A 27,671-nucleotide genomic window follows, 5' to 3' on the forward strand; every position below is an offset into this window, starting at 1 on the left:
GGTTGGGGAACAAGGACTGGCATGAGTGGGCACAAGGGCAATCAGCAGGTGTGCATGAGGATGCAATGAGTGGGTGGGGCTGATGTGAGCAGATGTACGCAGTGGCTGTGGAACATGGAATTATGCTGCAGGGAAGTTGAGGTGAGCTCCCTGAGGGGAACCGGGGCAGGAAATATTTTTAAGGCAGATCCAACCTGTGGCAAAGTCCCAGAGGCCCCGGTGTAGTGGGAGCAGACAGCGATGGCTTCAGACATCCACTCTTTAATGAAAACACAGCATCTAGGTATTGTCCCCAAGCCCAGCAGATCCCCAGCCCTCCCAGCCTCCCTCTGCACTCCCCACCAGTCTGGCCCCTCCGTGGATGTGGGAGTCTCGGCTGCCCCCAGTGTCCATCAATAGGTCAGAGGAGTGAGAATGAATAGCCTGTCCTCCTCCTTCCGAATCCACCGCATCAGCTTGTGCACGGCACTAATGGCAGATGCCTTGGTACCCAAGGGACTGTAGCACATGTACAGCTCAAAGGCTCCTGTCACCTGAGAAAGAGAAGGATCAGTCACACTTTGGAAACTCCGGGGGGAAGGGACTCTACTACAGGGGGAAGGGAGGGGAATAGAGTCAGACTCAAGGAAGCCAGATACTGTAAATCCAGGGCCTCCACTCTCTCTGTGCCCCAATCCTGCCTGGGCTCCAGAAGGTGAGACCCAGCCTTCCCCTACACACAGCCCAGTAAGCAGGGTTTTAACCCTGGCTCCCCGATCCCTCAGGACGGGTGACCCACGCCAGCAGGAGAGAAGGGACCGCCGACCCTCTGCCCCTTACCAAAGCCAGAAGGTTCTCATTGGGTCCCGTGTAGTAGATGGTTTTGAGAGGGTGCGAGGCGTTGTGGGCACGGCTGTGTAGGTACTGATAAAGGCCCAGCAGCCGCTCCTGTTCCTCCTCACTTGCATATGGATCCTCGATCTCTGGGCTGCGGAGGAAGCGGACAGGAGGGGAAACATGAAGACGTGAAGGGTCTTGGATCCAGAGCACCCGGTCCAACCCCTCATTTTGCAGATGTGGAAACAAGCATGGGAGGTTCAGAGAGAGTATTTGTGTATCTAAGAAAGACATACCAAAAACCACAGCATATTTAAAGTCAGGAGACCTGAATTCAAATTCTACTCCTGATATTTACTCACTGCAGGGTCTTGTTCAAGTTTCTCTTTCCAAGGTTCAGTTTCCTCATCTCTAAAATGGGATCATCCTTATACCATCTACCTCACAGAGTTATAGGGAAAATCTGTTAATCCTAAAGTTCTGAAGAAATGGGAGCTACTCTGCGTGTGAGTCTGGTAGCCTGCATCCAAATGTAAGCTCCCCAGTCATCAGCACCACATCCCTCCCTTTCACAGAGTGCTTCAAGTACGAATTGCTTTATTTATGTTATCTCCTGTGAGAGTGACTCGGTGAAGCAATAACTGCACTCAGACTGGCTGTCCATTCTGTGCCTTTTGCTCAATCTGGGCCTCAGTTTCCTCATGTTGAAAGGAGGGATCTCTAGGTTTCCTCTTCGCTAAATCTTTTGGTCTTTCTCATTTTCACAAATACTTACCTGTCTGGCTATGCAGGTTGCTACAGTAAGACAGATTTACAAGGTGTCAAGGACAACTAGAAGGAATTACACAGAGACTTAGCTCAGTAGCTGAAGTCACGTGACCTCTTTTGACCTCGATTTCCACATCTGTAAAATGGGGATAGTAGTAACAGCATCTACCTCCCAGCGTTGCTGTGGGGATCAATTGAGATTATCTAAAGGAACCTTGAAAAATCTTTAAAAACTATATAAACGCCATTAATGAAAAGGATAATAATAAATACTATACTCTATGAAGAGCTGCCTTGGTGATGGCCAGTCCCCAATCCCTTTTCTTCTTTTTCCTACCTACTCCCCTTCTCATTGAAGATTTTGCTCTTGCTGTCTGGCCCTTTCCTCATTTCTCTCAGCTTAAGGGGACTGGGATAGCGGATATTCCTGGGGCCCCAGGCTAGAAGGCCCCTCCTCAGAGTCAAGTTTTTAGCATACAACCTGTAGCTCTGTGACAGAAAAGTGAATGTGTTTAAGTGTACTCATATGTAAGTATGTATTTGGGAGCTATGGTGAGGAAGATGGGACTGAGGGGAGGTGGGAAGCCCCAAAGCATCCTCCATGGTGGGATGTACTCTCTCCTTTAGCAATGACAGTCACTTGTCATCTTTAGGACACTTGAAAGCTTCTGCCTCCCAATTATAAGATGGACAATATAAGGCCTATCGAGGCAAACAAGGTAGATCAGACAGAAAAATACAAAGAATCCCATAGTTACTAAGCTTTGGAGGAGTTCAAACCCAGGATCTGGGCTCCAAAGCCTTCAGGACCTTAACTGCTGGGGACAATTCCTCCCATCCTTGCCAAAAACATAGAAAAGTAGCATAGTAAGGTGGAAATCTCACCAAACTGGAGTCTGGAGACAACAGTCTAAATCCTGATTCTGATACATTTTAGTCCTACGCTGCTGGAAGTATCCCTTACATTATCTGTAAGCGTATACCCTACCACCTGGCCGGCAGCTGTACTCTAGGAGCCCATTTTCCCTGTGGCTAAACCCTCCCAAGAGTATTGTCACCCCATGTGTCAATTGTCTGTGTATGTTTCTAGTGCTTTATACATTAATGAGCTTAACAATTGTCTTTTCATTCTTTCTATAAAATGGGGATAATAATACTATACAACATGCCTCTCGTGGCTGTTTTTTAAAAAGTGCTTTGTAAACCTTAAGCGTTAAAAGAAACAAAAATAAATAAAAATAAGTAAAGAAATATGAGTTGTCATTATTCTCCCAGCGGGTACATACTCCAAGAACCTTGAGTGGGGGAATCGGGAAGCTCTGCCCTATGACTCAGGCCTGTCTCAGCCTAAGCTTGTAACAGGCCTGGGCACTTTAGCACCTCGTTACCTCATCGCCTCTCTGTCCCCTTTCCCTCAGTCTCAGACCTCAGGGAATGTCCGTTCTGTTGGTCGGCCCGGCACAAGGCCGCGTCTGTGGCCAATCCATCCGTGCCTCACCTTCAGCGGTGGGGCAGTACCTGCTGGGGAAGGGACCTCTCACCTGGTGAAGAGCCCTGAGCTCTTGGACTTGTAGATGAAGTGGCGAAGGTCTGGGATGCCCACTTGGGTCACGCTGTAGAAGGGGGTGCGCAGTGCCTCCCGCAGCATGTGATGGGCCCCACGCTTTTTCAACCGCTCCTGGAAACGGCGGCGGCAGTCTGAGACCGTGAAGAAGTCCTCTCGGTCAGTGGAGACCAGGAGCAGGCACAAGTCTGTGTCTGGCTCCAGGTAGGAGATGTGCACGTGGAAGAAGCCCCCCGAGTTGAATTTGGGGAGGCAGATGGGCGTCCAAGCCTCTCCTTCTCGAAAGGAGGATGAGGAACTGATGAGGTTAAAGAGAAGGTGGAGGTCAATGGGATGAAGGAACTGGTCCTTCTTCCGCACCAGAGACACCAGCTGGTTCCGGGACAGCAGGATGGAAAACACGAGGCTCTTGGCCTTGGCCTGCTGCAGGCTGGTGCTCACGGCATCCCGCACGCCGGCGGCCAGGGGCAGACAGCGGGCGGCCCCCATCAGGAAGCTGGGGTCGCGGGCCATGAGCTGCAGCAGATTATCCGTGATGCGCTCGGAGCCCAAGAGCAGGCGACGCAGGTCGTAATTCTGCTTCTGCTGGAAGATGTGATTGAGCTGGGTCCAGGTGAGCAGGCTGAGGATCTGGTAATAGATGTACAACAGCTCCTGGGCTATCTCCTGCTCCGACTGGCGGGTGCGGGCCACAGCCACCAGCACCAGGGGGCTCCGGCGGACAAATACCACCTTATAGCCATCTACCGGAGGGGCAACAAAGAGAAAAGTCAGCCAGGTGCGAGGGAGGTCCCTCTCCTGCTCGAGGGGCCACTGGAAAAATCCGTCTTTCTCATCTTGACCTTAAAGTTCTACCCACCTGAAAGCCTAACTCAAAACCCACCTCCTCCAGGAAGCCAGCCCTGATCCCTTTCCTGGTTAGCAGTGACGTAAACTCCCCGGGTGCTCTGACATGCTTACCGTGAATGTGCTTTGTCACTGTACATGAAAATGGTCGTTTCTGTCTTATCTCTCTACTGTGAGCTCCCTGAGGCAAAGCCAATGTCGTTTTGTACCTACCCCATCCCCGAGGATTCTATGCAAGGATTCAGCAACCAGGCAGGGGTTGTATTGGCAAAAAAGGCTTTTCAGTCCACCCTTCGAGGCTCTCTGAGAGCCCTGCTTCCCCAGGGCTAGCTTTTAGCCTCAGTGACTGCCCAGGACTTCCCTCGTACCTTGAAGGCTCTTCTCCTTGCTCTTTGCAATCTCTGATTTGAATCCCCACTCTCCCACCTGCCCTCATCTGTCTCCTCAACTCTGTGTCTCCTAATTACTTACGCAGCTTATTTCTGAGTCTGAAAGCATTTGTGGGGGCTTTCCTGGTTTCCTCCTGGGCTGGGAGCTCCAAAATTAGAGGCATTCTGAGGGCAGAGTTCTTCAGACTAGGTGCTGACAGGGGCCTGGGACGGTCTCCCCTCCTATTGGGGGTTTCTTAGGATAGGCCTTATGTCTCCCACTCAGTCCGAGGGGCCCCTGAAGGAGGGACCATGCTTACCCTTTAGTAAATGTGCCAGGAGTTGGGATTATTTCTACTCTGACAGACTATGTAGAGGGTGGTTTTTGTCTACCCGTTAGCCTTAGGGACTGCTGAAGACCCCTCCCCTGATTTCTCTTTTGTCTGGACCTGCGCACACAATGCCAATCTGATGCAGGCTATAAAATGAAAGCGCACCAAGGAGAGCCAAGAAGAAATGGGAGAGAGAAGCTTCTCATCAGAGCATCCCAGAGGCTGGTCAGAGATCGGCCCCTCCTCAGCGCTCTCCCCTGCCTCACAGGGTCTCATCCCCTTCCCCAGGCAGGCCTTACCTGCATGAATGGAGCGAATAGCATTCTTGTCAGCCTCCAGGAAGGACACCAAAGCCACCATGACCCCCATTGTGCTGGACAGCGCCTCCTCCGAGCCGTAACGAGAGTAAACGGGCTTCCCGGCTTCACTTAGCACAAAGATGTGCTTCTGGTGCAGCCGCCACGTTTCGGCCGCATCCTCCTCGTCCCCTTCCCCGGCCTCTCCCTCCCGTGGGGCTTCTGAGGCCCTTCGCTCCCCGGGTCCCGCAGACTCGAGGCAGTCTTCAGGCTCCGGCCGCATCTCCTCCTCCAGGTCCCGGGCCACACCCGTCAGCTGCGTGCTCAGCTCACTGAAGTCCTTGCTGATCTGCCGCATGTCCGTCGCGGTGGCCCGAGGCTGGGCACTGGCTCCCTCCTCAGGACTGCCCCCGGCGGCTTCCCCCTCCTCAGACTCTGTCAGGTCCTCGTAAGAACGGGCATGGACAAACATGGCACCTTCCTGGCCGGCCCCTGACAACCAAAAAGCCAAACTCTTAGAAGAGGGCACAGCCCCATCCAGTCAGCTCTTCATTATCTACACTGTGGCTTAACCACAACCGAGGGACGGGTGCCCTCAACAGACAGTTGCTTCCACCCCCTCATTAATCAGTCTATGCTTAGAGAATCTCAGGGGACGGTGGCTAAAAAAGAGAAAGAAGGGAGATACTCTGTGCTTCCCCTGCCAAAAAAGCCACACCCAAACCAGCACACTGTCCCATCTGTGGCACTTTCCTAAACCAGCCACAAACTCCTTTTGCAGAAGCACGGTGAAAAGGGCACTGGAAAGGGAGCCCCAAGACCCAGCTCTGAGTTCCAATTCTGTTCTTTACAAGCTACGTGCCCTTGAAAAAGCCTCGGTTTCCTCAATTGTATAATGAGAAGCTAAAGCACTAAGAGTTTCTCTAGCTCCAAATGCTGCCATTCCAAGAGTCTCAGGTATAACTGTGATTGCCCACACTTTGGCATTAGCTGTACAGCTCTCTCCATCAGGATGGATAACGAAGAGGTGGCTCTGGATAGCATTTCACACATTTCTTTTCAATAGCCCCGTTTGATCTCCATCAGCCCTCTCTCCCTATCCTTAAGGAACGCATGGAACTCAGGATGATCACTGACAGCCCTCGGGGGTGGCAGGGGAGACAGCTGCCCTTAAGACACAGGAGTTGGGGCTGACTTTACCTTAGCCATGTTCTCTCTGGCAGCTGATCCCTCTGTGGGGCCTAGGGCTCACCTCCTCATCCTAAAAATGCACCACTCCCTTCCTCCTCTTGCCTACCCTCCCTGCCACATGTGGTGAAGCTGAGGTACAGGGGATGACGGAGCAGCACGTCACTTGATCACAGTCTCAAATCTGGAGGGGACCTCAGAGGGATGGTAAGAACCCTTCCCACCCACATGTGCAAAAATGTTTGTAGCAGCTCTTTTTGTTGTAGCAAAGAATTAGAAAATGAGTAGATACCATCAATTGGGGAATGGCTGAACAAAGTGTGGTATATTATTGTTCTATAAAAAATGACGAATAAGCTGATTTTAGAAAGGCCTGGAAAGATTTACATGAACTGATGCTGAGGGAAACAAGCAGAGCCAACAACAATATATAATGATCAACTATGAAAGGCTTGGTTCTTCTCAGTGGTTCAGTGATCCATAGCAATCCCAATAGACTTTGGACAGGAAATGCCTTCGGCCTCCAGAAAAAGAACCAGGGAGACTGAATATAAACCAATGCTACGTTCGCTTCTTTTATGTGTTTCTTTTTTTTAATCTCTCCCATGGTTTTTCCCTTTTGCTCTGATTTTTCTCCCAACACAATTCATAAAGAAAAAAAAAAAAAAGAATCCTTCCCACAATAGCCTCCAAAAGTGGCCATCCAGCCTCGACTTGAAAGCCTGAGTGAGGTGTTCCTTGCCTTCCAAGGCAGCCAATTCCTCTTTAAGATAGCTCTCATGATAAGGAAGATTTCCACAGACCAAGCCAAATCGATCTGTCTACAGCTTCTACCCTTTGCCTCTAGGCAGGACTCAAAAGCAGCTCAGAAACTCCAAGACAGCCGCCATAGCCTTCCTGGGTCACCTCCTCCTCTCTGGTTAAAGGTTGCAGCAAGTTCTTCAGTTAATTCATGTACGATTTCACTTTCAGTTCCCTTATTATACTGGAATCCCTTCCTAAGACTGAACCGAGTACCCAGAAAGGATGTTCTCCAATCAACGCAGAGGACGACCTCCCCCCCAAACATCCCTGTTTTAGACCCTCTGCCTCTATATTAACGTCCTATGTTGAGGCAGCGAGATGTTAACATGAACATAACTCTGGGCTTGGAGTCAAGAAGACTTTCAGTTTAAATCTGATAATGCTAGCTCAGTGATTCTGGGCAACTCACCGAACCTCTCTTTGCCTCAGTATCCTTATCTATAAAATGGGAATGATAAATATCACTTACTTCCAGGATGGTTATGAGAGTGAAATGCAATATTTGTAAAGCATCTGGCATATAGCAGGTTCTATATAAATGCTAAGTATTTCTGTTATTACTATTATTATTATTAATGCTGCTTTCTTTGGTTACCTTTTCGGTTTCTGATTTATAATGAACTTGCAGTCCACTGAAACCAGCAAATCTTTTTCACATGAAATATTTTTTAGCTCTGCTTTCTCATCTTGTACTTGTGCAGCGAATTTTTAAAAAATTCTAAAAATCCAAAATTTCCCTGTTCTCTGCCCCTTTATGAACTTGAGAGACTTGCCCCAAACCACAGTGCCTTGTTCTTTTTGCTCTCTTAAAGGTGAAGACGACAAAGAGAGGATGATCTATTCTATTCCATTGTTGTGATGTCCCACCAAAGTCCTGTCTGGGGAAGTCCCTGTCTGCATGCCTGATCAATCTGTTATCTCAGTAGAGGAGGTGGGGCATCCCGGGTCCCAAAGGTCTACAGGAAATCCTCCCCCACAGGAAGAGAAGTCAGCCATCCTGCTGTTGGCATTAACCCTTTGAATGCCCCTGGGATTCTGAGCTGGGGCTCATTGGAACCCTGAGTTTCTTCAGATCCAAAGTCTGACACAGAATGCCCGCATACCCCGCTCCCTGCAGGCAAGTCTAGAGATGATGCGGAGACACTGAGGCTGCTTCTCTGCTGCAAGGGTAGCGAAAGAAGAGCTGGAAAAATAAAGTTGATGAAGTCTGTCTCTGAGTCCTTCCCTTCTCCTTCCCACAATTCAATGCAAAGGGCCATGGATAGAAGGGGGCAGAAGACCCGAATGTGGGTCCCAGCTCTGTCCCTTACTGGCATGATTCCCATCCCCAAACCTTTGTTTCTTTTTCTACAAGATGGAGATAATCACTTCACTTACCTCACTGGGTAATCATACAGACCAAAGGAGAGACAAAAAATATCATTGTTTTAGTGTGCAATATAAATGTTAGCTAATATAAAAAGCTATGATTATTTCAGGGTTCGACCCCCTGCAGAAAGCTGAAAGAGGAACTAGCTTGAATGAAGGTCTCCCAGAGTACATCTCCTGGGCTCTCACAAATAGGGGCTAGCCATCTACCTGCAGGCCACCCCTGCACCTGCCTTACCTGGCTCTGTTCCTTGGGCCAGTCCTGGAGTCGGGCTCTCTGATCGCTCTGAGCTCTGCCCATCGGAAGGGACCAAGGTGCCATTGGTGCTTTCCCAGCTTTTCTTCTTATGCACGTCGGCAGCCATCTCCCTGCTTTAACCTATATCCACAAACCAACAAGACAGCAGAAACATTAGGGGACTCAATTGAAGCTGTTGAGGTATGCTACTCGTTGGGTGGCAGAATGAGGCCTGAACTTGCAGTCAGGGCACCTGGGCTTCGGTCTAAACCCTGCCACTCACTCACTTTGTGACCCATCCCTTCTCAGTTTCAGTCTCAGCTTCCTTATCAATAAATTGAGGTGATTGGATCTGATCTCCAATGACTCTTCCAGCTCTGACCTTCAATGTTCTAAATCTTCTCTAAGCTTATTATGTAGTAAGGTAAATTCTAGCCCTGACATTCTATATTCTAATGTCCATTCCAGCTCTGACAGTCTATGTACAATGTTCTAACGGCCTCCTAAGCACTGACAATATGGATTCTTAGGGCCTTCTCGGCTCTGACAGTGTGTTCCAAGGGCCCTCTAGTTTTGATATTGTGTTCTAAAGGCCCTCTCAGCTTACATACATAGTTCCCTTCTCCCCAAAATGTACATCCATCTACTGCATACTTCTATTGCTCTCAATTAGAGATGATAATCTAGAGCCAAACAAAATAAAATACTCATAATACAGAGAGCTTTGTTCAAGAGTTGTCTAATCATTTTTCAGTCACATCCGATTGTTTGTGATGCCTTTTGGTGTTTTCTTGACAAAGAAACTAGAATTGTCATTTCTAGATTACTCAAGAGAAGGAGGGGTGAATATGAAAGTTTTATTTCACAAAGTAGAGGAAATGACATCAGTACTGAATCTACTTATTACTAACTTGCTTGTTAAAAACTGACTGCATGAAGATGTCTCTCTCTCTAGATTGCCTGGATCATCAGGGGAAGCTGAGAGCAAGTCTTTCCCCCTCACAGGGCTACTAGTGATGACCTGCGTGTAAAATCTTACCCAGGTAGCTCATGAGACGCTCTCTTTCCTTTTCTGATTCTTGGAATAGTCCTCCTCACTCTATCTCTATTTGTTTCTACTGCTCCTTCAGGATCCACTCTAACCTACTTTCTCTTCACTGAAGACACGGGGACTATGGGCTGGAATATTCCATAGGCTATCAATCACAGTTGGAGGTTTTTCCTCCTTAATTCTTCGAGAATATTTAGTACAAGAGACGGCACACTGGGTCTTACTCTTTTTACCTATACCTTCCTCACTGTTCCTACATAGTGTAAGGAAGGATATAGTTGAAAAATGATATGTAAAATCAAAAGACATATACATATACACACACCAACATATATATTATATGATAAACATTTTTTTAAAAAGAAAAGACCTAGTTCAAAAATCCCTCCCCTTTTACAATGTGTTCTCTATCTCACACTACTTCCAATGCCCTTAATGAGCCAATCACAGTCCCGGCTTCTCAGAAGAGGCAGTAGAAGGGAAGCCCCCTGAGTGTAGGGACCATTTTGTTGTGTGTTTATTTTTTAAGTGGAATCGGACTGTTGGCCAAGCTCTCCCCTATAATAGTAGGATAACAGCTATCCTATACAAATAGTGAGAGAGAAAAAGTTAAAAGAGGAGGAGGAAGAGAAGGAAAAGGAGGGAAAGAAGGAGGAGGAGGAGAGAGGAGAAAGAGAAAGGAAAGAGAGGAGGGGGGAGGGAGGGGAGGGAATTGATCCAGCCCCAGCCACAATAAAGAAATAAATCCCTGAGGCTCAAGTCCTCCTGAGGCTCCAGGAGAGCAGCTCCCACTGGGCCGGCCAGATGGCTCACAGAACTGCCAGATGGCTTCGGGGCTAGATCTCGGTGCTTTCCTGTACCAGCCCCTGCCCCATTTTCTCTTCCTTCCCCACTTCTCCGCAGAGACAAACAACTCAATGGGTTACTTGGTCAATCTGTCCGTGATTATGGGTTGATTTCCCCCTAGTGGCTTTGGGGAAGTATTTCTGGCCTGCTGAGAGGGATGCAGACACACGCATCTGTACCTCTGGCCTTTGGGGTTCAACTCCAACGCTCCCCGAACCCCTGCCTGAGGAGGGACCTTGGGAGAGAGGGAAGCGGGGTCAAAGGCTCTCGGGCCAGAACTCGCCCTTCCCCGTGTTCTTTCTACCTCTGGCAACAAAGTTTCCAGAAAGCCTCTAGTTGGAAGGGGCGTCACATGGTAGAGTTCACGCAAAAGACAGGTGGGGTCCAACTCTCTGCTGCAAGCCTTTCAGAATCAGAAGGAAAGGGGGGGAGGGGAATCTGGCCTGTGATCCCACCCTGCAGAAGTAACCAGAGCAATGGGAGAAGCAGCGTCCCACACTAACAGGAAGAGTGGCTTGGCGGAGGTGGGGAGGCCAGGTGTGGCAGGGTGGGGCGGCCTGCAGGTGAGCCCCGGGCTGGCGTGCCAGCCCGCCCCGGGGCCCTGGCCCTGCCTCCCCAGGAGGACCACTCCCTTGGCTGACAAAGGAGGCCGGCCCTTTCTGAAGGACTGCAGGGCGCTCGCTGCAGTGGGTGGCCCCCTTGTCCCAGGCCCCAGGAGCGCCCCCTTTGCCAGCTCTGGGTTTGTGGTTGGGGGGAGGGAGCAGCCCGAGGTCCCCCGCCAGGCCGGGCACGAGCAGCCTGAAGCCCCCCGCCGGGCTGGGCACTTTGGTGGAAGTTGCGCTGGTTGTGGGCTTTTCCTGGCAGAGACACATGGCTTTCCTTCTCCACCAAGAAAACAGAATGGAGTTTGAATTATCTGGGCTCCTCCCTTCCCTCTCGGGCGGGTTACCTGTGACCTTGAGCAGTAACTTCCTTGTAACAAGTCTCAGGGGCCGGTCTGCACGACCTCTGCGGCCCCTCCCAGCCCTAACCCTGCCAGCCTCCCCGGGTGGGAAGCCGGAGCTCCCGTCCTAGCAGGGCCGGCAGACAGCTCCTGGGCTCCTCGGCTAGGGGGGCTGTCCATCGGGGCCCGGCGGCGACACCTGGAAGGCAGGTGTGTGCTCGTCCCCTCCCCCGCCCAGCAGTGCCCCTCAGGCCCCGGAGCCGGGCGGGCGAGCCCGCTGAGGCCCCTGCGCCCCCCTCCCTCCCCGCCCCCAGGCCCCCGACAGGAGCGGGCACACCCACCTGGCTTCTGCTCCAAGAGCGGGGCGGCAGGTAAAGCCCTGCCCTTAGCTAGGCTCCCCGGAAGCTGGAGGGGCCCGGGCAGGGCCCACCTTGTGAGCAAGGGCCGCCAGGCCCCAACAATCCTTACTCCCCCAGCCCCTGACCATGGTGGCTGCCTAACTGCTGACCTCTGGCCACCACTGGAACTGCTGCAGCTCGGACCATCCCGTTCATCTCCAGCCCAGCCAGGAAAACAGTGCAAAACCACTTCTCCTCCCAAAGGTCAGTTTCCAGCGGCTCGGCCCAACCTTCCCTCGGGTTGCATTGTGGGAATTGTAGTCCAAGAGCTGCTCCAGGCCCAAAGCTTCACTCTGGGCTCAGGGGCGTGGCCTGGGGGAGGAAGGCTCCTACCTGGCTGCCGGCTGCCCGGACGAATGGCAAGGGCAGCTCCTCGTCCGGCTCGGCTGGGCCGTGGGGGTGGGGCACATCCCTGTGCTTTAAATGACTAGAGTTCTGGCTCTGGAGCTGGAGTCGAATCCTCGCCCATTTACCCACCTGGCATGGCTGTTCGGTCCCTTCAGTGGGATCTGACCCTCCCTGGCCTTCTTTGCGGTTTTCTTGGCAAAACTACTGGGATAGTTGCCATTTCCTTCTCACATTCAGGGGGAAAGATGGCAGAGCTTTTGTTATTGTTTAGTTGTCTTCAGTCCCGCCTACCTCTTCCTGGGCCCATTTGGTGTTTTCTTGGTAAAGACACGGAACGGGTTTCCACTTCCTTCTCCAGTTCCTTTCACAGATGGGTAAACTGAGGCAAACAGGGCTAAGCGACTTGCTTGGAGTCACAACTGGCCTGTGTCTGGGGGCAGATTCGAACTCGGGAAGGCAGATCTTCCTGGAGCTCTGTGCTGACTTCTCTCCCAGAATGGGAGCTCGGAGACCTGGGAGGCTAAGCCCTGGGCAGGGAAGGAAAGCTGCCTCTTCGTGCCCCCTTCTTGGCCCAAGCAGAGCAGAGGCCGATTCCAAAGCTTAGTCAGGCCTCCAAGTTCCTTTTCTGATTTCTCTATAAATAGTTAGAATTTCTTTTGTTATCTAGATAAATCCTGTCTATCCATCTGCTGTGGATCTGGGTGTTGCCTTATTTGCAGATGCAGAATGAACTGCTGGGAGAATAGTGTTCAGGTGTTATTCAGTCATGTCTGATTCTCCATGACCTCGTTTGGGGTTTTCTTGGCAAAGACACTGGAACGGTTTGCCATTTCCTTCTCCAGTTCATTTTGTAGATTTAACTTGAAAATGCTACCGACTAAAAATAAAGTGGAGGGAGAACTGGTGATTTTTTGTTTCCCAATGATTACGCGCTCGATATAACTTCGTAGATGAGATGCAAGAAATCATGGATCAATTCTCAGCTGATGGTATTAATTTTGGCCTAACAGTTAATACCAAGAAAACACAGGTTCTTCACCAGCCAGCACAACATTCCTACGTGGAACATCGGATATAATTCAGAACGACTGGAGACGGCTGGCATACAAGGGGAGACCTCGGCCCTTTTAAGCTAAGGTCGTCTACGGATCTCATTTTGACTAAAGCCACAGCCCAGCCCAACTCCTGACTTTCCAAGAACTCACAGATGATGTGAGTGATGCACACATTGCCAGAGCTCAGTGTCTGAGGGGCTCCAAAAAGAAAGGGTGGGAGAGAAGAGCTATTAGATTACCTACCAAACTAAAGATTTACAGAATCATTGTGCTGACATTGTGGTTATGAAACCCGGACAGTACACCAGTGCCATGCCAGGAAACCGAATGGCTTCCATGTGAATTGTCTTAAGGAAATTCTGAACATTACCTGGCAGGACAAGGTATGGGACTATGTGTAATGTTCTCTGGTTCAGTTTTCTTGAGGTCTCTGGAGCAGCCTTCTTTTCAGGAGAGCAATCACCACAAGTGCAGCCAGGGGTTAAAGTCCAAATCCTTTATTATCTCCTTCAAAGTCTTGTCTCCTTTCCTGGGGCCCGGTTAGCTTTCTTAGAGTCCAGACCCTTTATTATCTCCTTCCTGGGGCTGGGCAGCTTTCTGGGGAGCCTTTCAGTCTGGCCTTGGTCTCAGTGGAGAAATGCAGGAGGAGAGTCTGCCACCAGTGGCCTGACTGACAATCAAATGAATGTCTGTCTTTGGTTCCGAGAGCTTGAGCTCCCGCCTGTCTTCTCTGCCCTCGGAAAGCTTCTCTTCTGTGGCTCTCAGTCCCTGCTTATATGCTCCTCACTGAGTATAAACCAATCATCTAGGAAACCATTATTTGTTGTAGGATTAAATCAATCATACTGAACCACGACAAACTAGACAACCATTGTCTCATCAATTCCACTTAGTACCTTGTAAGCATCCTTTGTTTCAGTGGGCTGGCCACCTCATTTGAGTGCCAAAAGTATGTTTGCCTACTATTTTACAGAGAACTCATGTAAGGGAGGTGTTCACATGGTAATCGGGAGAAGCGATATAATTAGAATTCTTACAAGGTGCTAAGTCAGTGGAATTGATAGAGACAATGGTTGTTTAGCAGGGTGCTTAATAGTTTCTCTAGTTCAATACATGTACTTAGTACTTACTACAGTTCCACAAGATTCCTACCTTTAAGAGAGCATATATAAGGAGGAGCCCACTAAAAGACAAGCCCATTAGGACACAAGCACACTCTCCGATGTGGAGACAGATTCATTCCATTTTCCACCTTTGTGGGTGGAGGCTCCAGGGAAGGAGATAAGATTTGGATGGAAACAAAAAAGGATTTGGACCTTATCTCCTGACTGCATTTGGGGTGATTACACTGAACTGAAAGGAAGGCTGCCTCCAGAAGCCCCCCAAGAAACCCTCTCCCAGAGAACATTATACTTTAGAGAAGAACACTGAAGTGATACAAAGATATTTACATTCTCTCTGCTGAATTTTGGAATTCATTTCATGACATAGGAGACCCTGGTAAATAATCACCCAGAGTAGCACACCTGCATTCAAGAAGGTACTGTGCTCTTCCAGTGAATCAGAATTGCAACAGCTCAAAAGAAATGTGAGGTATACAAGTTTAGAGACATCTCCACTCCAAATATATATATATATATTTTTTTCCCCTGAGGGTTAAGTGACTTGCCCAGGGTCACACAGCTAGGAAGTGTTACGTGTCTGAGGCAGATTTGAACTCAAGTCCTCCTGAATTCAGGGCTGGTGCTCTACCCACTGTGCCACCTAGCTGCCCCATATGGACAATTTGTGCCCAAACTGTAATAGAGATTTCTAAGCTCATATTGGTCTGATCAGCCATAATCAGATACATTGGGACCTTGACCTCAACATAGTGAAGTTATTCTGGTCTTCTTCAAGAAGGGAGGCAACAACCAATCTAACAACAGAGGAAGGAACTGCGTCAAACTGAGTGAAGTGACTCGCCCAGCGTTTGAACTAAATTTGAAATCAGATCTCTTGCCTCAGGGCCGATACTCTCCATCCACTGCATCACATAGGTGCCCCGAGTGTTCTGGTATTGGGACATAGAAAGCAGAGTTCAGATCCTAGTTCCCAAATGTACTATCTGGGGACTGAATCAAAATGAAAGAGAATTTGGTGGCTTTTATTGCTTTTGAATAAATGTCCCTTCTTTCCCTTAGCTAAAATGAGTCCCATCACCACCTTTGCCGCCTGGGACAAATCCAGGCTGTCAGGACAAATGGACTCATTCATCCCTTCCTTCCCCGCTAATGTGCACGTGCAGAGAATCCTCTATGTAGGGGTGACTTGAGGGTAGTGATTGGGAAATAGGAACTGACTGTTAGAGAAAAGGTATGGCCACCCCGGCACAGTGACAGCCACATTCTAAAGGTGGATTCTAAAGGGAGGGGATCCCTTTTCCCTTTTGTCACCATCTCCTACCTCAGGCTTCTGCCTAGACAAGACAGAAGACATTCACAAAACCAACAAACCAGGTCTCAGAGCTGGCGGTGGGAGGTGGAGGTCCTGTTCATTTAGATGCCGGAGAGGGTTGGTTACTGGTACAGCTTGAGTCTAGAGTGCCACCTCATGGCTTCTCCCGAAATACCATCTCCAGTAGGGCCCCCTACTCCCACCTTTTCCCTTTGCTGCCATTGCCTCTCTAAGGGGTAGAGAGAAGAATAGGGAAAAATAATACTTTAATCATCTTTCATTCTCCCCTTTCTCTTAATCAGCATATCCAAATCTGTCCCCAAATTCTGCTGACTTCTGATTGTCCATCTTTCCCTTCTCTCCCCTTTTCTCTACTCACACACCCATCATTCTAGCTCAGATGGCCCTCATCACGTCTTAACAAATTCCTACTTGAACATGGTTCATAAAGCAATGTATATTAAAATGAATAAATTAGTCTTTTGATTTTAGTCTTTTGATTCTTCAAAAGGAAAATAAATTCCTATTGATCCTTTTGTTTCCATTTCCATTTCCAATCCAATGTGACCTACACATACCTGCAAACATTGTCTTTGATCTATAAGACAGTGAATGTAGAATGACAGAAAGAGCTCTGGAAGGTAGTCACATGGTAGACAGACTTTAGTTTGTTTTTTTTTAATAGTATTTTATTTTTCCAAATACATGTAGTGATCGTTTTCAGCATTCATTTTTTTTAAAATAGCAAAATATATGCAAAGAAAGTTTTCAACATTCACCCTTGTAAAATCTTGTGTTCCAAATTTTTCTCCCTCCCTTCTCTCCACCCCCTCCCCTAGATAAGAAGTAATCTAATATATGTTAAACATGTGCAATTCTTCTTTGCATATTTCCACAATTATTATGTGGAACAAAAAAGTCAGATCAAAAAGAAAAAAATGAGAAAGAAAACAAAAAACAAGTAAACAACAAAAAAGTGAAAATACTTTGTTGTGATTGACATTCTGTCCCTATAGTTCTTTTTGTAGATGCAGATGCTTCTCTTCATCCCGTCTATTGGAATTGGTCTGAATTACCTCATTTCAACATTCATTTTTAAAAATTATAACTTTTTATTTTCAAAATATATATATGGATAATTTTTGACATTCACCCCTCCTTTGTCCCCCTCCAATTGGCAAATGATCCAAACATGTGCAATTCCTCTATACACAACATTCATTTTTGAAAGACTTTGTGTTCTAAATTATTCTACCTCCCTTCCTTACCTCCCCCTTCCTCAAGACAGCAAGCAATCTGATGTATGTTAAATATATACAATCCTTTTAAACATATTTCCATATTTGTCATGTTGTGCAAGAGAAATCAGACCAAAAGAGGAATAAACACAGGGAAAAAAAACAAACAAAAATGTGAAAATACTTAGCTTCAATCTATATTCACTCTCCATACTTCTCCTTCAGGATGTGATTAGCATATTCTATCCCAAGTCCATTGGAACTAATAGGCTCTAGTCTTGATGAGGCTGCTTATTAATTAGCTGTTTAACTTTGGCCAAGCCTCTTCCTTTCCCAGGGCCTTCATCTCCCCATATGTAAAACCAAGGATTTTGGCTAAGGTTCCTTCCAGTGCCTTTGACTTATTCCCTCCCTATATAAATGCTTCTTATAAAGAAAAGATCCCTCAGCAAATTACAGCTTGTCCTGTGTCTCCATAAGTGAGTGCATTGTTCTTCTCTTGATATGCAATTCTCAGACCCTCTGTGTTCAGTTTTGTCTGGGACAGAGTTTTTCAATGCCTTCACTTTCTACCGTGAACAATGGCTGTGGTAGTGTGTTATGCAGAGACTGCAGTAAGTACAAGCACAAGGCCCCCTTTTTTCCCCTGGAGTTTATTTTCCCTGGAATCTTTGAAAAAGCAGATCTTAAAATGAGACATCTGCAACCTACTCATTCCTCCTTGTACTACATTCTTGGCCAGTGAAATGCAAATAAAATCAGTATAAAAGGAGGAGATGTACTTATCATTCTTTCAAAGTTTATTTTTCTATGGAATCTTCAGGTTATGTTGAGTGTGGATCACAGCATAACATTCTCACTCTTTTTGTTGTTCATTTGAATTTTGTATTCTTACTCATTTTCTTTCCTTTTTGATCTGATCTTTCTTGTGCAGCAAGATAATTATACAAATAGGTTACATATATTGTTTTTAACATATATAACATACTGGATTTCTTGCCATCTAGGGGACAGGATGTGGGGAAAGAGAAAATTTTGGAACACACAGCTATGCAAGGATCAATGTTAAAAAATTATCCATGCATAATAAGATTTTTAAAAGAAAATCCAAAAAAATTAAAAAAAAAAAAAAAGAGAGAGAGAGATCTTTCCTGTAATGTTCTTCTCTAAAATGTAATGTTCTCTGGGACCAGGTTTCTTGGGCAGCTTCTGGAGGCAGCCTTAGTTTCAGTTCAGTTCAATAATCACCTCAAATTCAGCCAGGAGTTAAAGTCCAAATCCTTAATTTTCTCCTTCAAAATCTTGAATCTTTTCTTGGGGCCCAGTTAGTTTTCTTAGAGGCCTATCTCTCTGCTTGGTTCTGAGAGCTCTCTCCAAATGTCTCCATCCATCACAAAGGTGGAAGTTGAAATGAATCTGATTCCACCTCCTTGAGAGTGGGTTTGTGGGCTTCTGACTTGTGAATCTTCTGAAGTCAATCCTATTTGTGAATCTCCCGAGGTCCAAGAGTGGGCTTGTCCTTTAGTGGGCTTGTGAACTTCTTATATATGCTCTCTAAAGGTGTGATTATGTGAACTAATGTGTGAACTCCTTTAAAGGTGTGAACTAAGTACATAAGCATTAGCACCTTGTTTCAAGTTCTGGCCCATAATATCTCCCACTTTCTTCTGACTTCTCAAGGAGGTGAGAACTCCAAAAAAGAAGGCGATCACGCTTTCCCTGACTGCTCAAAAAAAGAAGTGAAAACACCATAAAAAGGAGGTGGTCACACCCTCCTTGATATCTCAGGAAGGGAGATAAAAACACCAAAGGAAATGGGAAATCAAATCAGATTAGCAGGTTTCTGAAGGGGCTCACTCTTAAAACAGGTATACATAAATCCATCAATATGGGAGTTATTACACATAATTACATAAATTACATCAGCACATGGCATTGATCAGAGAAATGCAAATTAAGATAACTCTGAGATACCACTACACACTTGTCAGATTGGCTAAGATGACAGGAACAAATAACGATGAATGTTGGAGGGGCTGTGGGAAAACTGGGACACTGATGCATTGTTGGTGGAGTTGTGAAAGACTCCAACCATTCTGGAGAGCAATCTGGAATTATGCCCAAAAAGTTATCAAAATGTGCATACCCTTTGACCCAGCCATACTACTACTGGGCTTATATCCCAAGGAACTACTAAAGAAGGGAAAGGGACCTGTATGTGCCAAAATGTTTGTGGCAGCCCTTTTCATAGTGGCTAGAAGCTGGAAGATGAATGGATGTCCATCCATTGGAGAATGGTTGGGTAAATTATGGTATATGAATGTTATGGAATATTATTGTTCTGTAAGAAATGACCAACAGGAGAAATAGAGAGAGGCTTGGAGAGACTTACATCAACTGATGCTGAGTGAAATGAGCAGATCACTATACACTTCAACAATGATACTGTACGAGGATGTATGCTGATGGAAATGGATATCTTCAACATAGAGAAGAGATAATCCAATTCCAATTGATTAATGATGGACAGAATCAGCTACATCCAGAAAAGGAACACTGGGAAATGAGTATAAACTGTTATTTTTACCTTCTGAATCCAATTCTTCCTGTGCAACAAGAAATTCGGTTCTACACACATATATTGTATTTAGAATATACTGTAATATATTTAACATGAATAAGACTGCCTGCCATCTGGGGGAGGGGGCTGGGGGAGGAAAGGAAAAAATCTGAATAGAAGTAAGTGCAAGGGATAATGTTGTAAAAAAATTACCCATGCATATGTACTGTCAAAAAAAAAGTTATAATTATAAAATAAAATTAAAATTAAAAAAAAAGATAAATTAAAATAAAAGTTAAAAGATCTTAAAAAAAAAAAAAAGAATTTGAAATAAAAAAGACCTTTCCTTGCCTTCTTCAGTGAATGCACAAGCATTCTCTCATTGTTTTCTATTAGCTTAGTATGACAACGAAATGTCTTTTAACTGATTTCTGAGCCAGAGAACTAAGTGTGCCTATAAAAAGCTTGAACAGATACACTGTGCCAGAATTGGTTTTCAAAGGAGGGCAAAGAAAGAAGGCTGTTGTTCTTTGGGTAGGAGTAGAGGTAGTTGTGATGGCAGAGGCTTGTTGGGATAATGCCTTTTCTCATCACCCAACCGTATGACTATGTTGCCTCTATTCCTCTTGCTTCCATGAGTTATTGTTTCCTGATTTTAGGTGAATGACTTCCAGCAATGAAATGCACCAGGTTACAACCTTGTAAACTTTGAAAGGTTGCAAGTGCTTTCTAAAGTCCAAACACTGGAACTGAAACAGAGTCTGTCTGTAGCAACAACAGCCACGTTGGATGAGGAGCCAACCTGGATGAATGATCTGCTTGGTTCAGCTCAGAAGGGAATTGATTGAACAGTATAGATATAATGTCCTTCAAGCAAAGGCTCAATTCATCCATCACATCACACCCAAAAGTGAACTTAGTGGGAAACACTGTGAAGGAATGTTATATAGCAACCACTTTAAATCTAAGCCCACCTGTCCAGAGACCAATGGTAGAAGGAAATATATATATTTCTGGTTTAGGAAGTTATGAGTCAGTTCTTAGTATATTTTCTCAATAAATATTCCTTTGTAAAAGCTAATTGATATTTATCAGTTATGTGAATATGACAAATATTAAGTGAAGATTGCTTGATTTGGGGGAAATCCATTGGATTCACTCATTCTCATGAGTGATAGTATTAAAAACCTCAACTCCTAAAATCTTAAGTGGAGAAAATTTAACCTCATTCTGGGAACAAAATCAAGTATGATTGGGAGAGTAATCCCAGAGCTTGTGACATTATTATTTGTAACAGAGAAAAACAAAACAAGTGTCGGAAAATAGCAGGCCACTGCGGACAGAGTAAATCAGGAAAGTCTTTCTGGAGGAGGTCACATTTAAATTGGCCTTGAGTAAATGGACTATTCTAAACTTAAGGAACAGAGTGAACCCTATAAAATACTAGGGGGAAAGAATATGAGAAGGGAGGAGAATGATAGAAGACATTGAGGGAAGGGCTGGTCAGAAGCAAAGCATTTTTGAAGAGGATGGGATTAAAAGAAATAGAATAAAATAAACAGGGTGGGATATACAGTTAGCAACAATAATTATACAAAGAATTTTGAAGCAAGTTTCTCTGATACAGGCCTCATTTTTCAAATATTTAGGGACCTGAGTCAAATTTATATATTAAAAAAAAGAGCTGTTCCCCAATTGATAAATGATCAAAAGGTATGATTTATGCCCAAAGGGTTATAAAATCATGTATATCCTTTGACCTAACAAAATACCCATTTTGGGCATGAATCCCAAAAGAGATTTTTTTTAAAAAGGAAAAAACCCAATATGTATAGAAATACTTATAGAAGTTCTTTTCTCAGGGCAAAGAATTGGAAATTGAGAGGATGCCCATGAATTGGGAAATGGCTAAATACATTGTGGTATGTGATTATGAATGAATATTATTATTTTACAAAAAATGATGAGCAGAATGTTATCAGAAAAACTTGGAAAGTTCTCCATGAGTTCAAGCAAAATGAAATATACTGTGTACATAGCAAAGTTGTGGGATAATCAGCTGTGAATGACTGTTATTCTCGTGATCCAACAATCCAACACTACTCTGAAAGACTTATGGAAAATGTTATAAATACCCAGAGAAAGAATTGATTGTGCCTGGTCTCAATCTGAAGCATAATTTTTTAAAACTTTTTTTTTTTTTTTCTGAAGGTTTTTTTTTTTTTTTTTTGAGGGAGATCTATGTTTTCTTCCTTAACATGAATTTTATGGAAACGTTTTGCATAACTCCATGTGTGGAATTCTCAGTGAAGAAGGGATATGGGGAGGAAGGGTGAGAATCTGGAACTCAAAGTTTTAAAAATCAAATGTAAAAAATTGTTTTACATGTAACTGGGAAAATTAAAAAAATCAATAAAAGGAACAAAGAGAATAAAAATATGGAGGTGGAAGAACAGAGGTAGAGTAATCCAGTTTGTCTGGAAGTAAAATGAGATGAAACTGGAAAGGAAACTTGAGTTTCAGGCAGAGGATTGTGAACTTGGATGGATAAAGAAAACCCACCCATGGATGAACTTTTATACTCTAATGGTCCAACAAGATCTCAGAAATTAAATTATCTTTCCTATGTCCCTCTTCTGCTCTACAAATGGAAAAAGTATAAGTCCTATCAAATTACCTGTGGCTCTACCATTTGCTCTATATGTTACCACTTTTAATCTTTCCAATTGCCAATTGAGATAAATCCTACAGTTATTATCACTGCTTTGCAGATGAGAAAAAGGAAATTCAGCTTAAGTGTCTATTGGACCAATTGCAATCTCTCTAACCTATTGAGATTTTCAGAGGGAAGAAAAATTCTTTCCTCTGCATACTTATATTGGTAAGAATAATAACTCTCATTGCTCTAGCATGTGAAGCCCTTTTACCACAAAACCCTGTAAAGTCAATAACTCAGATGTTATTTTCATTTTGGAGTCAAGGAAATGAAGCTAAATGAATCTAAAGGCCTTATCCAAAATCACACAGAGAGGAGGTGGCAGGGCTGGGATTTGAATCTTTTTTCTTCTGATTCCAGACCCAATGTTTCTTTCATTATACCATGCTGCCTCCCTTAAGAGTAAATATAAGTCACATTTGTTTAGTTTTCAGTTTACTAAGTGGGTAGTATAGTTATTACTATTCCTGTTTTGTAGGTTTTACATAGATACTGCTTATTATTTTAAGGAAAGCTCCCTTTATCCCTATGCTCTCTAGTGTTTTTAATAAGAATGGTGCTGTATTTTGTCAAAAACTTTTTCTGCAGCTATTGAGATTATCATGTGAATTCTGTTGGTTTTATTATTGATATGATCGATTACGGTGAGAGTTTTCTTGATATTGAACCAGCCTTGCATTCCTGATATAAATCCCAGTTGGTCGTAGATCTCTGTTTTGTAGATAAGAAAAATGAATCTTAAAAAGATTAAATGATTTGCCCATCATCAGAGAAGAATCTAACTACTTATAATTCCTGGACTTGTGAACAAACTCTGGGTAATATCTAGGACCACCTGACTTGGTGAAAGTATTTTCTCTTTCATGATATTACTGGAAGCTCCCTTAAGAATGGAAGCCTAGAATCAGCATGGAAATGTGTCAGCAGTTAATATGGTCTATGAAAGATAGTATTCCTATGAACTCGACCAATATTAAACAACTACTTTAGGACTTACAACTGGACACATTTGGACATATAAAGTTGATTATGTTGTATTGCAGACTCCTTTTGTATTTTTGATTTCTAGTTCAGTTTTGTGATTTCCAAAGCAAGTTACTTTTGCTACATGTGTTTTTATTGTATTTCCTTCTGGTTCTCTTAATTTGAAATTTTTCTGTAGAGCATTTCTCTTCATTATGGCACTGAAAACAAGTTTTCTTCCTAGGGCATCAGGGCAGAGGGAAGAGCTCTGGATTTAGAATCAGGATGCCTAGGTTTGAAATTCTTACCTTGTGTGATATCTTAGCTGTGTGATTCTGGAAAAAAATCCCTTTCCTTGCCTAATCCTAAATTGTTAATAAGTAATCTCTAAAGTTATATTCAGGAAAACTCATCTTCATAAGTTCAAATGTGGTCTCAGTCACTTACTAGCTGTGCGACCTAGGCAAGTTACTTACTCCCGACTACCTCAGTTTCTTCAGCTGCAAAATGAGCTGGAGAAGGAAAATAGCAAACCTATCTAGTATCTTTGCCAAGAAACCCCTTTCCCACCAAAAAGGGGTCACAAGTCAGACATCACCCAAATGACTTAACACCAAAAAGTTTTTTCCTAGTTCTCAAATGAGAAGGCAGCCTATCTACCTACCTGAATAGTCAGGAGAAAATAACCCATGGCTGAAGTATTTTTTGCATCACAGATAATCCCTTAGGGAGACTGAAAAATTGGATGTATGAGGAAGATGTGATTCTTGGGATCTGGCCAAAATAGGGAATGTGTTTTCTTCCTGGTTGATGACTCAGCTAAGGTTAATTCTGGCTACACTGATTTTGTTTAAGTCATCTTCATTCTTTTTGCCTTAGCTGAATCTCCAAGAGTGATATGAGAACTCTTTGCTGAATAGGCTAAATACACTTGAGGCATCTATTATTGTTCTGTGGCTGGCTAACAGAGGCAGGTGGAATAGGAAGTTGAACATGAAATCTGCAGATAGGGGGATTCTTTGCTCTGCTAATTTTGACCTTTTGGATTTTTGAACAAGTAACTTGAGTTCAAATTCTACATTTGTGAAATGGGAACAATAATAGTACCTACTTCCCAGGGTTGTTGTAAAGATCAAATGAGCAAATATTTGTAAAGCACTTATAATGAAGCAAGTACTATATAAGTATTAGGTATTATTAAGACCATTTTTTGACCAATTGGATTAAATGTTCTCTGAGATTCCTTCTGGTTGTTATTCCTATGGTTAGATTTCTGGGTCTGGATTTTGACCCTTTTCTACTTGGACTAAAATCAGGCAGGATCTTGGTCATTGTAATTTCATTTTGTAATCATTTTGTTTATGTCATTTCACAAGGGCATTTGTGAATTTATCTATATTTTATTATGATTTTATTTTATTATTTTTTTTATATTATATTTATTTAAATATTTAACATAAGTATTTATCATATTTTGCTATATCATAATAATTATTATCTAATTTTTTATTGTGAATTTATCTACATTTTTCTGGGTCCTGAAGTGTTTCTCTTGCATTGCTAAGAGACTGAGCTGGTCTGCTAAAATCCAATATACTGTTACTTTTGAGGAAAAGAGAGAAGATTTCTGGGACTGAGACAGATAATGGCAGGTACTATCCTCTCCTGATGGGAAGATTGGAAGTGTTATTCTCTTCTGAGGAAGGCATCATGTGGAAAGTTTTTAATTTATAGAATCATAGCAGAGATCTGAGATCTAAGAGATCATCATGAGAGAAAATAGTCTGGCAAGAATTGTGTTTAAACTAAATTTCACTTTTTATACTGTTAAAAAGATAATTCTAGGTTTTAGGATTCACCCCAATTAAGAAAGGAAAACAGGAAAAAGAGAATTAAAAAGAGTTTATTTAAAAATATGTCAAAGTAACAACACATCGATGGACTGATCACTGGAAATTAACAAAGGATTTAAGTTTTATTGATAACTTTCATAATGAAATAATGATAATTTGGATAGTCCACATCAGCAAAAAGGGATAGGCCATTGCATTTCAGCTTCTCTTCAAGGAGGCAAATATGTGATGTTTAACAGGTAGGGGTACAAACATTACAGGTAGGGATATGCCTTCCCAGTAGAACCTCCCATACTGATTTACTAATATACAAGCAGATCTAGAAACAGTGGGTCATTGAGTCAGTATAATTTTCAATAATTCCACAGTAAATTCCGAATGGATGCATGATCTTTTTTTTTTTTTTTTTGGTTTATTTTTTGCATAATCTTAATATAAAAGATTATATCATCAATAGATTAGAGCAAGGTGAGGAAGGGAAGGAAACAAAGATTTATTAAGTGCTTACAAGTGCCAGGCACTTTTAAGTGTTTTACAAATACTTCATTTGATCCTTACAACAACTTTGTGAAGTATGTGCTATTATGATACTCTTTTTACAAATGGGGAAACTGAGGTAGGCAGAGGTCAAATAATTAAGTGATTTGCTTAAGATTACATAGGTAGTAAATAGTAATTCAGGTCTTCCTGACTCTGAGCTTGGTGTTCTATCCACTACACCATTTACAAATAGGGAAGGAAATACCTTTTACAAACACACACACACACACACACACACACACACACACACACACACACACACACAGAATTCTTAACTAAAAATGAAATAGAATCACAAGAAAAAAATGAATGGTTTTAATTATATAAATTGAAAAACTTTTTTTTTCAAGCAAATCAGTACTTAAAATGAGAAAATCACAACCTCTGAATTTTATATAATAGCATTAAAGATTTAAGTATGGGGCAAATTGAGAGAAAAATAGTAGGGAACACAATAGCTGAATTGTAGCAACAATAATATCATCAACCTCCCTATTCTGAAAAAAATCATCTGTGGAAGGGAAACAGGAGAAAAGACAAAGAAAAAATAGAACTAAGCTGGAATAAAGAAGAGAGAGTTAGAGAAAAGTTATTAAATGCCTTATAGGCAGAAGATAGGCTAAAATCATCAGTTTTACTCACCTCTTAAAGGACCAAACAGCATTCCAAGAAAAGGTCTTCTCTTTCCCCAGTTTTCCCTTTTGATAATTGTCCATTAATGGACATTTTCTCTGCCCAATTCTTTACCCAAACATTTCTGATAACCTGAATTTTTACCTTACTGATACAGGATGGGAATAAGTAGATATGAAGAGAAATTTAAATGAAGGTAGTAAGCCAAATCTCTTCCAAAATGTTAGGGATTTTCTTATCTCAAGAATGTGAGCTGTTGATTGTATTCCTAACTTTTATATAACTCTATAAAGCAGCAAAAGAGGGAATCAAGTAGATCTAAAACACCATTATATTGTCCCTTAGCTTAAAAAATGAATTCATTAGGGCAGCTAGGTGGCACAGTGGATGGAGCATCGGGACCTGAGTTCAAATTTGGCTTCAGACACTTAACACTTCCTAGCTATGTGACCTTGGGCAAGTCACTTAACCCCAAATGCCTCAGCAAAACAAACAAACAAAAAAACCCAGAACTAATTGTTATAATAGAATGTGATTGTTTAAATATCTAGCAACAAAAAGGAGGAAGGAAGGACAAAGTTAATTAATGTTATCACCATCAACTATAAACTATATAAAAATGATTCATGACCTCATCCTCGTATATAAATGGTCAAAGGACATAAAGAAAAAGCTCTTAAATGAAGAAAGGTAAGCTATCCAGAACCATATTTCTACTTTACTTTATTTTTTAATAATAGCTTTTTATTTTTCAAAATACATGCTAAGATAATTTTCAACATTCACCTTTGCAAAATTTTGTGCTCCATATTTTTCTTCCTCCCTCCCCTCTCTCTTAGACAGTAAGTAATCTAATACAGGTTAAACATATTCAGTTCTTCTAAATGTATCTTTATATTTATCATGCTATACAAGAAAAAATCAGATCAAAAAGGGAAAAAATGAGAAAAAAAAAAACCAAGTAAGTAAATAACAAAAAAGGTGAAAATACTATGTTGTGATCCACATTTAGTCCCCACAGTCCTCTTTCTGGATGCAAATGGTTCTTTATATCACAAGTTTATTGGAATTAGTCTGAATCATGCCATTGTTGAAAAGAACCAAGTCCATCACAGTTGATCATCGTTTAAGATTGTTGCTGTGAACAGTGTTCTCCTGGTTCTACTCGCTTCACTCAGCATCAGTTCATGTAAGTCTTTTCAGGCCTCTCTGAAATCCTCCTGCTGGTCATTTCTTACAGAACAATAATATTCCATAATATTCATATACCACAACTTCTTCAGCCATTCCCCAACTAATGGGCATCCACTCAGTTTCCAGTTCCTTGCCACTACAAAAAGGGCTGACACAAACATTTTTGCACATGTGGGTCCCTTTTCCCTTTTTTATAATCTCTTTGGGATACAGGCCCAGTGGAAGCACTGCTGCATCAAAGGGTACTCACAGTTTTATAACTCTTCAGGCATAGTGTTAGGATTCTTACAAGGTGCTAAGTCACTGGAA

General features: G+C 43.4%; 1 protein-coding gene across 3 annotated transcripts; it reads right to left on the reverse strand.

Moving 5' to 3' along the window:
- Positions 1–245: 245 nt before the first annotated feature.
- On the reverse strand, positions 246–12,133 carry MON1A (MON1 homolog A, secretory trafficking associated). Of its 3 annotated transcripts, none has more exons than XR_012484898.1 (6): positions 11,770–12,133; positions 8,589–8,729; positions 4,994–5,482; positions 3,083–3,891; positions 820–1,013; positions 246–533 (listed from the first exon to the last, which is right to left on the reverse strand). XR_012484898.1 is itself a non-coding variant. In XM_074283299.1 (6 exons), exons 2-6 carry the CDS (start codon positions 8,713–8,715, stop codon positions 393–395), a joined length of 1,671 nt encoding a protein of 556 aa, XP_074139400.1. In that variant the 5' UTR covers positions 8,716–8,729; positions 11,770–12,133; the 3' UTR covers positions 246–392. The 3 variants fall into 3 exon arrangements, 2 of the variants coding, with proteins under 2 accessions (XP_074139400.1, XP_074139401.1); XM_074283299.1 differs by having other exon boundaries at positions 820–967; positions 3,126–3,891; XM_074283300.1 differs by having other exon boundaries at positions 820–967; positions 3,126–3,891; positions 11,937–12,092.
- Positions 12,134–27,671: the final 15,538 nt, after the last annotated feature.

Source organism: Sminthopsis crassicaudata, chromosome 1 (genome assembly GCF_048593235.1).
Source record: "Sminthopsis crassicaudata isolate SCR6 chromosome 1, ASM4859323v1, whole genome shotgun sequence".
In the NCBI taxonomy this organism is placed as follows: Eukaryota; Metazoa; Chordata; class Mammalia; order Dasyuromorphia; family Dasyuridae; genus Sminthopsis; species Sminthopsis crassicaudata.

What these genes read in the sequence shown, in the direction of transcription:
- MON1A (XM_074283299.1), bottom strand. Translation starts at nt 8,715, where the DNA reads ATGGCTGCCGACGTGCATAAGAAGAAAAGCTGGGAAAGCACCAATGGC. An exon ending in TATTCGCTCCATTCATGCAG is followed by an intron (nt 3,892 to 4,993) that starts GTAAGGCCTGCC and finishes CCCCTCCGGTAG; the next exon opens with ATGGCTATAAGGTGGTATTT. An exon ending in AGCTCAGGGCTCTTCACCAG is followed by an intron (nt 968 to 3,125) that starts GTGAGAGGTCCC and finishes CTTCCTCCGCAG; the next exon opens with CCCAGAGATCGAGGATCCAT.